Here is a 15,058-nt window from a genome sequence, read left to right as displayed (position 1 = left end):
GCAAAAGAAGACAAGTCCTAGCCTTGCGAGGGCATGCTGGAGCTCAATTCATGCTCCACTAAAATTTACGCGAAACACAACATCTAAGAGGTGTCAGTGGATCAGAAATGATCTATGGGGTGTCTATTAACTGCTCCTGCATACGCCGAGTTTGACATGACAGTGATTGCCATGCCATTCCTTGCGCCGCTTTCTCGGCAGCCCTGCCCCAGGAGCCTGGCACCCCCTTTTTTGGGTGGGAGCCGAGCTGACCCCCCCCCCACCCCTGGCCCGACAACCCGCGGCCGCGCCGCGCCGGCTCCCTGGGCAGAGGCTGCGGAGGGGCCCGGCCCCGGCCCCGGCCTGGGGCACCGGGGGCCCGGCCCGAGGAGCCGCTCCCGCACCGCCGGGCAGCGGGGAAACTGTGCCGGCACTGCGGCGGGGCCGCAGCGAGGCCCGAAGCGAGCGAGCTGCCTCCGGTCGGAGCTGTGCGAACCCTCCGGCTCTGCCTGCCGCCCTTGGCTGCTGGGCTTAGCTCGGAGGAGAGGAAAACCAAAATGAAATTAAAAAAAGACAGATGCCAGGGCGGGTCTGCAGCCTGCTGGGCGTGCCGGGTGCCGCGGCGGGGGATGGGGACCCGACCCAAGCGAAGATGTGTTCTGGCAGCGCCGTCCTGGTGCCCCTTCCGCCCCCGGGCACCTGCCCCCCGCAGAGCCCAGCCCAGCCCAGCCCCGCCGCTGCCGCGGTGCCGCCCCGGGCCGGGAAGGCAGCGGGGAGCGGTCGGCCCAGGCGGAGCCGGCACCGCGGCCCCTCACCCGCTCCGCTCCGCGCTGCGGCTGCCGCGCTGGCGCCGGGCCCGCGGGGGGGTGCGGAGGGCAGCCGCCCCGCGTTGCGCTGCCCCGCCTAACCCCTGCCTGCCCCCTCGTCCTTCCTCCCCTGCCCCTGCCCCTGCTCCTGCCCCTGGCCCTGGCCCTGCCCCTGCTTCTGCCCCTGCCCTTGCCGCTGCCCCTGCCCTCCCTGCCCCCGCCCCGACCGGGGCGCCGCTGCCCCGGCAGCGCCGCCGCCTCCAGCACCACGGACAGCGCCCGGCACCCCCGCCCGCCCCGCCCCGCCCCGCCCCCCCGGGCAGGGCTGAGCCGAGCCGAGCCGAGCTAGGCTGGGCCGGGCTGAGCCGAGCCAGGCTGGGCCGGGCTGAGCCGAGCCGAGCCGAGCCAGGCTGGGCCGGGCCGAGCCGAGCCGAGCTAGGCTGGGCCGGGCTGAGCCGAGCCAGGCTGGGCCGGGCTGAGCCGAGCCGAGCCGAGCCAGGCTGGGCGAGGCTCTCCGCCCGCTGACCCGCCGAGCCAGCCCCCTCACCCCGGCATGCACCCGCCTGAGGCCGGGCTAGGGCCAGCCTCGCCGGGGTACTGGGAGCCGGGGGGCTGTCTTTCGGTTAGGGCGAGGCTACCCAGCCCTGTGAGGCGCCCCTCGCCCTCTGCTCTTGTATGTACAGCACTCGGTCGTTTCTCACCGTTTCCGTTCAGGGATAAGCTACTCTCACTACAGACATACCGGCACAATTAGATCTCCGTCGCCTGCTCACCCTACCCCTCATGCAGCCACCCAGCTGAAGGCCCAGAAGTGTTTCACCCCAAAAGGCGGCAGAGCCCCCAGGACGGCCGCCTGCCCGCTCTCCGTGAGGGCAGGGCCTTCCAGGAAGCCAGATAACCCCCTGCATCCCAGCAAACCCGCCTCACCCCCCTCCCGCCAAAGAGCTGCCTCAGCAGGGAGCCATCGCAGCATCTGCCGTGCTGTGCCAGCGCACACGCGGGGTGAATCACACACGTCTCTCTGCACGCAGTACAGTTTGGGGTTATTTCTCTCCTCAAATTCACCTCCAGACTTTACTATTATTATTTAAAGGAAAAAAAAAAAAAAAAACAAAAAAACAACAAAAAAAAAACACAAAAAAAAAAAAACTAGTTCCTGCAATTTGGAAATTGTCAAGAGTGACTCAGAAGAGAAAACTGGCCTCAGACTCACACCCTGGGCCCTGCTTTACTCAAAGATGCTGTTTACTGACCTCAAGGAAGCTTGACAAGCATAATCCTCCATTACCCGTTCTAGGGAAGCATACAGAGAGGAAAAGCACGACAGTGACAGCACACTGCACGCACTGTGCAGCTGCAAAAGGCACCACTGAAGCAAGGAGAAGGGTGCCAATGCCCTGCCTGCTCTGGGAGGACATGGGTCCACCCTGGAGACCTCTGCCCACTCTCCTACTTTTTTCACCCACCCATACACACCATGAAACAACTCCACGAGGGGTTTGGAGTGTCCTCCAAATGTTAAGCTGAAAATTTGCCCTATGCCCTGTCTGGCTGCAGCAGTGTAGGAGTCTGTTATCACTGCAAGCTTTTGACAATAAGGCCAGTTTTCCCCTGGGAGAGGCAAATGAGCTCCAGATGGACACTGTAAGGATGAGAAGGTAATATAAAGATGGAGTGTCATCTTCTTTGTACCACCATCTTGGATACGGTCTCCTCTAGGCCAGCAACTGCTTCACACCCTCGGAGGTGTACAAGTAGATCCCATCACTGCCATGTTTATAGCAAGAATTTCAATTAGCCATCCTCATTTGCTTAGTGGCTGTCAGTCATGCCACTGGCTTTCCTCTTGCTGGGGACAGAGAATCCTTAAAATAAATGTAGAGAAACCTTATAATGTATCCACCACCTTTCATGTAATAATCATAGGAGGTCCCATTCTGCACCCTTTATCAAGTGACTCAAGCTTGCAGCTTCCTCGTGCCTTTTGTTAAAGTGCATCAGGGAAGGGCTTATTGACTTCTTTTCACATTTATCCTGGTTTTGGCCTTCCAGAGCCCTTTGAGAGGGAGAGCAGGTCCAGCTGATATTCCTAAAGTCTTAGCAGAGTTCAAGTTGTCCAGGGTTAGGTCTGGGGACACTAAAACAAATACTGAAATGCAGAAACATTCAGTATAAAACAATTGTATATAGTTATCTGTATACATTTGTAGGAAATGAGATGTAGACATAAAAATAACCTGAGCAGCTGTTTTACTGAAATGGTTTAGAAAATCCCTGCCATTGGTCCTTTTTTTTTTTTTTTTTTCTGTTGTATCTTTGGAATAAAATGTGTTAAAGTGAATTTGTGCATGTTTTACAGGTAGCAACAGCAGAGCCTTCAACACCAATAGGCTTTTTTCATGTAAGACATAAAACATTTGACATGGAATGTACTACTAAAGCCAGACCGAGGGGGGAGAGGCATTCAAGGACTGATTTCCATTTCAAACTGCATTCTGGCACTTTGTACTCCAGCACCATTGGTGGATCAATATTTAATGCCCGGAGATTCTGGCTCTGCAGGAGTCATGTCAGGGGACCTCTAGAGCCAATCTGCTTGGGTAGAGGAGTGATAATTATTCATGGGCTCCTGCCTCTTGCTCCTTCTCTTGCACAGCCCCACTCTGCTGACTCAGTGCCTTATTCAGTCTTCTCTCCCTCTCTCCACTGCTGTAGCTGGACCCCTTTGCCTTCAGCACCTCTGAGAGCCTGCACATCCCACCATGGCTAAAACAGCAATGGGTAAGAAACTGCATCTCTTTTTCTTCATCCAGTACGATGGTCACTATTTCCTAGGACCGCTACCAGCACTGAGTGCTCTTCTCAGGTCCCCGGAGTTTAGGAAAAAATCAAGACGACGCTAAACATATTTTTAATTTCTTTGATCAGAAAAAAAGAAAGCAAGAAGAGAGGAGGTGTGGGATCCCGGGGCTCTTTTAACGTCCTAACCTGAGATCAGATTATTTACTGATGGGTGAAGTGGGCACACGAGCTCAGCCTAATTTTGAAACGGCTTTCATTATTTTAAAGATGAATATGGGTATTATGGATTTTATTTAAAAAAAAAAAAAAAAAAAAAAGAAAAAAGATAAAACGAACCGCAAAGTTACCCCCGCTATAAATATGCCCCACCCCGCGCCCCCGTCGCCAGCTCTCCCCTCCGCGAACCGCGTGGGGAGCCGAAGAAAAGAGGGAAGGAGGAAAAGCACCGCCGAGCGCACCCAGCACGGCGGCGGGGGGCTGCGGGCGGTGGCCCCGGGGCGGGAGGGGACACACACAGGGCCGGGCGGGGGGCGCGGGGGGGGGGTGCTGCAGCGGGGCGGGCACCTGCCGCTACGCGCACTGCGGGCCGGCCGCGCCCAGCCCGGCGTAAGGGGCTGCGGGGGGGCGAGGGGAAGGAGCCGCCGGGTCCCTGCTGCCCCCGCGCTGCCCGCACCTGCAGTCGGGGGGGGGGGACACACGGGACACACAGGCGCTGAAGTAGGTCACTGCATCATGGATAGCTGGTGTTTTCTAGCAGTTCCCACCCTGTTTTCCTCTCCCAGGGGGCAGCTTCCAGGGCTGTGGTTCTCTCGCGTTTCTCAGCTGCAAGCACAGCATCCTCCCCCCGCCTCCCCCGGCCGGGACCGCGCCCTGCGCCCTGCCGCCGCGGCGCCCCGCCCCCCCCCCCCCCCCGCCGTTCGGCCCCGGGGCGCGGCCGCGGGAGCTGCGCGGTCCCCGCCACAGCCGCGGCCCCGGGGAGCCGGCGGGTCCCGGGCAGCCCTTGGCCCTCGGTCCCCGGTGGGCACGGGGCGCTTGTCCCGGCTCAGCGGCAGGAGCCAGCGGCGGCGGCCCGGCCCCGGCCCCGGCCCCTTTGTTCGAGGAAGGCTGCTGGAGCGGGTGCGGGAGCGGAAAATCGCAGTGGAGGGTGGGGGAGCAACCGTGGGGCCAGGCTGCTAAAGCATCCAGTCCCTATAGTTCCTTGATTTTTTTTTTTTTTTTTTTTTTGGGTGGGGAGATGAGGCAGGACCTACGTTTGACGCATTCAAATTCAAGTTTTCACAATCATTCACTATTAAAATCATGCACTCACAAATCCCACAAAATAAGGATGGAGAGCTCCAACGCAATTATAATCCTTCCCCACGAAACAAATCCTATTGAAATTCCCGTTCTGTGCAGACTCTGTTATCACTCTTAATCACGTCGCACAAAGTTACACTGAATCCTCCTGGCACTGCCTGTAACCGACGCATTATACATTTATTTATTTGAATGCTGATGTTCTGCTCCCGAGGAATAACTGATGTGAATTGAAAGCATTTTAACCTGACTGTGGCACCCCTGGGAACAAGACAAGAGACAGCTGTAGAGCCAAATAGAGAAGGGAGACGAAGGCTGTGGGAGTCTGGCCAGCCCTGCAGTGCCAAGCACGCCGTCCCCTCCCCACTGCAGCAATCTGGTAATCAGTATTGATAATTTGTAGTCAGTCGGAGACTTATCACTGCAGAAGGCCCTGTTAGGAATTCTGTCACTAGGGAAGAAAGGGCCCTTCAGCCTTTGGTTAATGATCTCGCAGCACACAAATAGAAAGGTTTCTGCAGCAAGGGGGATGCCTGGAATCATTAGGTTTGCCCAGAGACGGATTGACAGTGTCACCCCAGTTTGCCTATTGATACCTGGTTAACAAGCTACATACACAAGCAACAAAAAGCAGTGTAACAATGTAGTTAACATTTCTAAAAATACTGACTACAACAGCATTCAATTTAAAAATGAAAAATATGTTATTAAAAGCATCTTCCCTCTTTAAACTCACAAAGGTTAAGGATTCTCTTCATTTCTTTAAACCTTATTCTTCCTTGTCGTAATTATTTGTAGAGAAAATTTGGATCTAGACAGCCTATTAGAATAAGCCACTTTATTTCGAGAGTTTCTTCAAGGGAACAAATTTCATTTTGTTGTGGAAAAATAGATGCATTCTCAGTCACGCACATTTCCAGTTAGTGCTAAATAAGCTGCATTTGTTCTGTACTCAAGCTTTACCCAATAGACCACTGAGAGAACTACAGAGTGCCTGATTTTTTTTCCCCTGTTGAGCACCGTATTTTCCAAAGTGGCAATAAAGGCTAGATCCTGCTGCCACTGGAGCCAACAGAACATTTCTAATCAGCTTAAGCTGGCCCACTATTACGTTTCTGGCCCTGGTCCAGCAAGGCACTTAAGCAGGTGTCTGAGTCTGAGCATGTGAATAGTCCTACTGGCTTTGGCCAGAACTCTTCACAGAACTCAGGTTACGCAGATGCTAAATACCTTGATAAGCCTGTGTTTATATTCTGACACAGAAAGCAAAATTAATTCTCATTTTCTCTTAGGCTCTGTTAAATAAAAGGTTTTCAAGGAAAGATCCTTTGACTTACATAGGAATTTCAACAGCTGCAAGAACTTCTGCAGCTCAGTACATCCTGAATGCCTATGAAGTTCTTTTCGTTGTATATGAATGACGCACATCAGACACAACACACACACCCCCTTTATTTTATTTAGTTGTTTGATTGATTATGTATTTATATTTAAGTGTGCCTTTTTATTTCATACAGCATGGCTGTACAGGAATTCTGGGAGCTTTTAAATTGCATCCTGCCCTTGAAACCATCTTCTAAGTGAAATCCATATTGTATGGGTGGACTCCTTCATACCTTATGCTCCCTACCATACAGGATGGGTGTTACATAAATCAGCAGCTTTTGAAGGTGGGATCACTACAGACCTGATAGGCCATGTACCTAGCTGGATAAAGTTTCTTCGGGTATGTACATGGCAGTGTGAGGGTGAAGCAGCCAGTGGTGACACTGGAACTAAAAATGGTGTCTGAAACCATTCTTTCTTTGTTTCCTTGCAGTGTTTGATTTTAAAGGATATTTATTACGAAAACATTTTTCAGACAAATATCATACAGAAAGTCTCAGTTCCGATTAAGGTTCTTGTTTACTTTATAGGAAGTTGTTTAATAGAAATACATGGGATATGTGTTAATAGTGTGTTAAAGAATTGTTTCAGTTCAGACTCATTTTGAGATAGTCGGGAACTCTGTGAGGTGATTAATGGGTGGGATTATGAGGATACAGGAATTCAGGCAGCCCCACACTGCCTCCTTTGCATATCTCAGTGAGACTGATTAAACTGTTGTAAAAGTACTTCAGAGCTGTTCTTCTACTTTGTCATTTACATTTTAGTTACAAGCTCAGGCTTCGATACTTAGCTTGATGGATGCAATGTCACTGCTGAGTTTGTATATTAACTGAGGACTGCATTATTGGTTTATCTGGTATGTAAACATACATATGAAGTCATAAGTGTAAGGTTGTTGAGTTTAACTGGTTCAATTATTTTAATAACTAAGCTTTTTTACTGCAGAGGCATAAGCATTCTGCCTCTGATCTGCCAATACACTTGAAAAATTGCTTGATCTTTGACAATGGCACATGAGTAATCCTGGACATCAATGGCAGCAACAAGCTTCAAGTTAAACCACATATGGCTAAGTGCCAGGTTGAATTTGGACTGAACATGCTCCTTTCTGTATTTCGCAGGTTTAGCAGAAGGTTTTAACCTTCCCCTTTTATAAATAAATACGTTTTTTCCCTTTTATAAATAAATGAACACAAATCAGGACTGAATTATTTTCAACTGTCAGTAAATTACATATCTGAATAGACAAATAGGAAATTAGGATGAAAATGAATGTAGACAAGATTCAGAAAAGAGTTTATTGTCTCATAATGTTAGCAGAAATATGATTTGACTTGAGACACCATTATTCCAGATTTTGTCAAGATTTAGCAGAAGAAACATTTCAATTGGTTTATTTTTTTCTGAGAATTTTGACTACTAAGCTAATATAAAGTTGCTGGCAAGTACAAATCACTAGAGAACTGAAGGTTAACACCTATTCATATTCTTTCCCTGATTTAAAGAGCAGATTATTCTTCCTGCTATTGAGAATTGAGGCAGTATTAATTTTAAAAACAGTCCATATGGCTAAGAATTTATATTGCCTCCTAGCAGTTCTTTACTTAACCCTGTTGAAGTGTACAGGCAGGAGGATCAAGCGTCATCTATTCCATCATTTCATGGAAGAGATCCCATAACATGCTGAGGAAATAAAAATAAAATTCAGCAGCTTGAACACTTCCAAAATGTTCTCTCACCTCCACCTCCATCACCTTTTTATCCCAATGCAAATTTTATTTAGACTTAGACTTTCCTATTTAATAATGTATTCCTGCATTCATATTGATTTTGTCAATTTTTAAATCCTTTAATTAATTAAGCCTGGAATTTTTAAAAAAATTCTTTGGTATTTGTTCTACAATAGTACATTTCTCTAGATTATATTTTGCACACCTATTTTTTACTATAAATAAGTGTGCAATCTAACCTCATGGTTACATTTTTCTCAGGTGACATTTAGATTAATTTCTTTAGAAAAGAATTCTCCATTTTCAAATTAATAGCATTAATTAAAAAACCTCATTACAGAAGAGAGATGGGGCACTCATATCCTGCAATATATTTAAATAGCATTTTAGCCTTCAAAGACTGTACAAAATTAACTAATTAATTCTCCTAAGAGCCTTCTGTGAGAAGTAGGCACTATTATGTAGTCTGAAGCACTGAGATCAGAGGGTACCCATGATAGGTTGGTCTGGGCAATACTTGACCTGTGCAGCATTTTCATGGAGGTCTAATTTAACTACCTTATTAGTCCATAGTCAAAAGGAACAAGAGATGTTGAGCACTCCTGAAAAACATAAAGTCCTAGGTATCTTAAAGTAGGCATCCTAAAATGGTGTCGCTCCAAATAATTGATATGGTTGGAAAATTAACTGACTAAAAGCTTTGCTAAAGATTATACGGCAAAAAAGTCACCACTTGGATGTAAGGGCCTGACTGTAGCTCCCAGCCCTGTGACCAGTGGGCAACAACACAGCTGGAAGTGAAGTCCTCCAACAAGTCTTCTTGCAGAGTGTGTTCCACCTCAGGCCTGTAATATGTGGAGTACATTTACCTTTCAACTCATGTTAGCGTGCTTCAAAGCCTGGCATTCTCAGTAGTTCTGCCCAATGCTTTAAGGAGGAACAAACGTCACGTCACAAACCAGCAGTGCTTACCTCTGCAGTAACTGCCTTCAAAAATCCAAGGTTAGTTCTCCATTCAAGTCACCTTTATAAACAAAAACTGTTGCTGTCATTGTGTGGCTTGTAGAGAACATGTCTTCTTCAACAGTATGCATGAAATGGATGATAGATGCACCCACTTTGCAAATCAGTCTTGCCTCACAGGAGCCAATGGACTTCAGCCACCGCCCTCAGCACAATCAGCTGATCCTTAGCCCATGGGGACACAGAATTTTGTAGCTGATTTGGAGGAATGGCTGCTATTCACAATTCTTTCTAGGCTACACACAATCCTCACGCTATGAATTCTCTGGATACAGTCTGAGATGTTGCTGGTTTTCATTCAGTTTAAAAATAGTTGATCCCACTTGGAAGTGTGAGTCTCCCTGTGAACATCAGCCAGCAATTCTGTGTGGGACATGTACTTCAGTCCTGCAAGGTGCTGGGCACCCATGACTACAGTGCAGGCAGTATCTATTGCTCTAGTTGCTCAGGACTTTCCAAAACCAGAAAAAATTGCTTTGGAGACCTCAATCTGCGCAGATCTGCATCCTCAGTCAAAAAAAATGGACTGATGCAGACATGCTGGCTCCTGGGAACAAAATATTCAAGATGTTGTGTGTCTAAGCAATACCAGCACACAGAGCTGCTCTGTAATTACTTCATTTTCTCTTCCACTTATTATGTTTTTCTTTTTCCTGTCTGCTAATACATAATTTAAGAAATGAAGTGAATTTAAGCTCTTTCTGCCAGGATGTGCAGTTAAACTGATGCACAGCATCTACACAAAATATTACGCTTTGCTGAATACATTTAGAAATGTATTTTTGAAGGTATATCTGTCTAATCCAAGAAGTTCATAAACAAATTATCATTTATGTACTCATTCTAATACACAAAACTTATCACTGTTGTAGCAATTATTGTGTGGACGCACAGAATCACAAAATAGATTTTTTTATTAGTTTTGCCCCAAGCAGGTGGTTTAGTTTAGGGAGGTGACTGAGGATAGAGTTAGTAAAGCTCCAAGGCACCCGTGGTGGGATACAGGTGTGACTGTACCTCCACAACACATGGGGAGAGGTCATTGCCCGTGACTATGGTCGAGCAGCACATTGCTGAGGTCTGCCCCGAGTGAACGTACTCATCACTCAAGTGACCCGGAGGGAAGTGCGGGGGGAATGGTGAGTCCCATGTGAATGGTGATTCCCAATGGAATCAGCTGTCCCTTGGGCACTTCACTCACAGCTGCAGAGAAGCCCTGCTTCGGCCTCCTTAATTGTGGGAGGAAAAAGAGGTGGCATTGGGTGCACTCCTGCCTCTCAGCAAGCTAGTGGTTGGCCTCCAACTGTGCTGCTGGGATTTGGTGTCACTTTCCCCTGGTGTCCTCCTGCCCCAGAGAACACAAGAGCCACGAAGCTGTGGCCCCTTCCCACCCTCCCCTGGGAAGAGCATCACACTGGAGAGAGGACAAGAGAGCACACAGGAGCGAGGATGACCTCCACCTGGTAACTGGGAAGCCCTGGCTTGTAGGACTATTGCTGGGCTCTGTATGATACAACAAAACAAAACTGTGGGAGCAGAAAATAAAGCTTGAGCTTTTTTGGGTGGCAGTTAGGACCCTTCAGCTTGAATCCCCTCATTTCTGGAAGAGATTGAACCCAGTTCTGGCATTTCCTAGTCAAAGGTGCTCGCTGTAGACAGTTGTCCCAAAGGGCAGGAGCAAGACAGCCAGCAACGTTTTCCCTCAGCTGCACTTTAAAAGAAACTAGTGGGTGTCCCTGCATTTATGAAGGACCCTATCCTATCTATGTGTGCCACATGTTCTCAGGAAATAGGCTACACAGATTTCTTCAGGGGATGAGGTCTGGTTTGGAAGAACACCCAATATCCAGTGTGAAGGGATTAAATATTTCGAGTCTGAGGCACCCTTGCTTGTACAACGAAGTAGCACCCTACAATGCACCACCAATTTGAAGAGCACAAGTTGTGGTATTTACAGATTTTCATGACCTCTCTGCAGCCATGCAGGAATTTGCAGAATCTGCGTTTTGGATTTAGAAGCCTGAATTTTTCTTAAATACCATTTTAGGCACCTAGCTCCTTTATTGGATTTGTCCCTTAATCATTTTATGACCTGTCTTTCTCTTTATTAAGATGGGGATAATCTTGCATACTTATCTCAGAGTTTTGATGTGAGGTTATGTTCCATACTGCATGGAACTGTGCAATAATGCCCTGATGTTACAGAAATTTTAAAAATCCATACTGATCAGATTAGGAAACAGAGCAACTTTCCTTCTAAAGCTGTATTAGCATTCTGTGATACTCAGGTACTTTTTATAATCCTTAGGGAATTTCTTAGGTAAAGAAAAAATAACAATGTATGTGTTTTATACTACTGATAGGCATAGAAGTCTAAAACTGAGAATTTACTTTAAGTTAAGGTATGCTTTACATGAAAGCACTTGTTCTCAAGGCAAATAGCTTCTTGCTGGGGAAACAATGTTCAAACTCTAAACCATTATTTTCTAAGTAAATATCAATAATGACTTCTTAAGGAAAGTAGTAGTAAGACATTTATTTTAATCTGCATTGTGGATTCAAGTTACTCCCTTTTGAAGTGCATTCACATTTTTTTCAGTGAAACATTAAGAAGATAAACGTTTTTACTTAGAGAATCATACTGTGTTAGACTAACAGTGTAAAGAATTTCACCTTCTAGTCGTGAGAGACCTGAATAACAGGTTTAAATATGACCAAGGTACTTTTAAGCACTGCAAAATTGTAATTATCAGTTTGCATACCTTGGCAATGCTATTCTAGAGGTCTCAGCTCTGCTGGCATCCTGGTTTCTACACAGAAGATGTGAACAAAACTGTCAAGAGTAAAAAATTGCAATAATAAAAATAAATCCTGAACCCTGGCAGAAAATTCAAGGCATCTAGAGAAGCAAACAGGAGTAGTCGACAATATAAAGATTACAAAATTGCATTTAGTACATTTCTATGTAATTATATGGATATATGCATATAATTTCCTAGATTAAAATAAAAATTAAGAAAAAGTGTCCTGGAAACAGAATATTACATCAGATGGACTTTAGTCTGTCCCTGAACTGCTACTCTAATATTTTTGTAGTCTTCTAATGCCATTTATGTATTAGACAAAAGTCTCAGATAGCAGTCAGGCAGATTTCTATTTCAGATGACTCTGAACTTCCTTCTGAACAATCTGCCATCCTAATCAGAGTTTCCCATCTGCTCCATCTCCACCACCTACTGATTTCCAGTCCCCATCCATTTCCTTCGTACACTTTCCCTCATCTTCTTAACTTAATCTCTTTATTCAGTCAGTCATAGCGTCACCCTCATTCTTGGTCCAGTTTCAATAATCCCATCCCCTGACTGACTTGACTTTTTTTTTTTTTCCCCATTGTTTTTTTAGTTCACCTGTTTTCAACAATTTCTTCCACCAGACAGATTCAACTCTTGTCCCTTCATGCATCCCACTTCTTCTGATAATCCTGCACACTTCTGCAGGGCCAGAATGGGAAGAATTAAGACCACAGGATAGTCATTTCCTCTTCCTTTTCCAATTTCCAGCACTCCTCTGGTTCACAGCAACCAGGAGGAGCTGTGCTTGAGGCCCGTGTGGAATCAGTCATGTCCAGCACAAAATGTCTTCCAAGAAATTGGCTGTAAATCTCAGACATGTCTCTCCAAGCCATGGTGAAACCTGAAATCAGATATTTCAATAACTTACTCCACAGTCAGGCCTAGGCAGATTTTTCAAATGGGGAATTATTTTCTAGCATAGAGCCTTTGAAACAGATAAAATAAGCGCTTGTTTAGTTTACCATGCGCATGTATTTTTCCCTAGTTATCTTCACAGAAATACTGAGATTATTTTTGCTAAAAGCTGCTCCAAAATTCAGCAAGAGGCAGCCCTCTAGCCAAGAAAACTGTAGGCCTATTCATTGTAATTTGTAATTTAACAAAGTGATGTTCAGTGGAAGGAAGACTCCCATATTTTCTAATGCAGTGGAAGAAAAAAAGTGACACTGGATGGGAGATGGCAGTTGCTTGCTGTGGTGTATGGGTTGCACATTTAAGTGGCTAAAATGTGCAAAGGCCAGGAACACCAGTCTTAACTAGAATTAGATTCTAAACCAAGTGTAAGTCTAGGGTAGTAGACCCGTATTGATTTACATCTGATGAACCCCTTCCTTCTCCCTTTAAACCTCCCGAAGCATCAATTTAAGAAGGAAGCATCTTTATTTTGAAAATTCATATAAAAGTCAGCTACACTAATAAAGGAGAATTTGATTATACAGGAAAGGAGACTTTTATATGGGAAAAAGAATTTGATTATACAACAAAAGAGAAAAAAACCAGGCTGTTATAACTTGAAATTTTGATATCTCCAGGTCCTGCTACTTTTAGAACATACTGAAAAAAATGACGGCCAAGCCAGTCTTGGAAGTTTGATAAGTCTGTTAATAAAGGATGGGCTGAACAACACAAGAGAAGTTCTGATTTGCCTTTAATGACAGACTGTTGATGCTATGATATGCTGGTGCACAGTGCCCTGAAAATCTAGCTATTGCAAGTGAAGATCCTTTTTTATTCTAAATGAGCCAAGTGCCCTCACACCAGAGCCCCACAGAAAACAATGGAGCATCTCTGCAGGGACCAGCTCCTCATAGGGTTAAATTAGTAGCAGAGTGGTGTCTCTGAATTCATCGAGTTCCTCTTCAGTGTGAGTGGAGGCTGGTACTGCAAAAAAATAGATTCAGAGAGACAGACAGATAGCTAGTTATGGAGAGATAAATAGACTGACAGAGCAAATGAGTTCTAGAAATTTTCAGTAATGTTTCAGAACAGGAAAAAAAATCACTAAATTGAATAACAGTAAAAAAGAGGGTATGGGAAGAGAAAGATGAAAAACAGGTGGATCGTAAAAGACTTAACCGGGAGCAATGAAAGTCCATATAAATTGTCATAGCATAGACATTTATCAATTAATTTTACATCTTCAAAAGTCAATGTATTTCTACTATGCAGGTTTGAGCAAAGCTACTTAAAACACAGGTTGCTTCCTCTGACTGGTGGTTCTTGTTCTAGTTTTATTGTAGCATGAATTGTAACAAAAATATCCGACCAGCAAATGTTCTCTCAGCCAATTTAATAAATTCTGAATAATACACTGATTTCTTTGCACCATCAGCATGGTTTCAAAGAAGAGGTTGATATTTTTTTTTTCTTTTTTCCTTATTCATTTTACACACATTCTGATTAAAATACTTAATAATATTTATAATCTATGCCTAACTATGATAAATTTTAGCAATATGCTGTTGAGCGGTATCATAATTTTCTTAATGGAGGCAATCAACTGTTTGAATATATGCATAAAGACAAGACAGGATACAATAGTAAAAGTATAAATCAGGTAATTAGTAATAATAGCTGCATAGTTAGTGTAGTTAAAGATCATACAGAAAAAATCTGAAAGCCAAAGAATAACAAATACGTGATGAATAGCTCAAAAATTCCATTTTAGAAAGCCCCCCAGAAAGCATTAATTGGATAAAACTTAAATGCCCGAAAAGACAAAGAGAACTTTTGGGGATTTCATCCACAAATTATCTGATTGCTAGAAAAGCAGTATTCATCAGCTCAAGATCAGGACTGACAAAACTTCAAACTATTGTTAATTAATTTTACTGGGAGTCAGGAGAAGTTTATGACAGTAGAATGATACAGGACATGTGCCATATCTTCTAGATGGGCTTCTAGAGGTCCACTGATAAATGGCCACAGCTCAATGGGTGCTCAGGCTGAAGCTTTATTTTAGCATACATGCTTTGCATACATTTTTTCTCAGGCTAAGAAAGGATGTGACAAATTGGAAAATGCTTGTTACTTTAACAGAAGTCAAGGTTATTGAAGTCTCCATCCATCACTTCACACAAGTCACTTCACTGATTGTTGTCACTGCCTAGATCAGTTTTACTAAAAAAGCAGAATGTCCAATTAAATAAATCTCTCAGATTTATTTTATGGTCTAGAT

The 15,058-nt window shown here is 45.2% G+C and overlaps 1 protein-coding gene across 1 annotated transcript in view; it reads left to right on the top strand.

Moving 5' to 3' along the window:
* The first annotated feature begins 3,343 nt into the window (after nucleotides 1-3,343).
* The window catches only part of STMN2 (stathmin 2), a 42,274-nt gene continuing 30,559 nt past the window's right edge, over nucleotides 3,344-15,058 (top strand). The window contains exon 1 of the mRNA XM_074897669.1: nucleotides 3,344-3,566. Coding sequence (XP_074753770.1) covers nucleotides 3,548-3,566 — 19 coding nt within the window. The 5' untranslated portion in view covers nucleotides 3,344-3,547. The remainder of the gene's footprint in view (nucleotides 3,567-15,058) is intronic.

Source organism: Athene noctua, chromosome 2 (genome assembly GCF_965140245.1).
Source record: "Athene noctua chromosome 2, bAthNoc1.hap1.1, whole genome shotgun sequence".
Classification (NCBI taxonomy): domain Eukaryota; kingdom Metazoa; phylum Chordata; class Aves; order Strigiformes; family Strigidae; genus Athene; species Athene noctua.
Note: the sequence above shows the minus strand (reverse complement) of the source record. Positions and strands in the feature narration are given on the sequence as shown.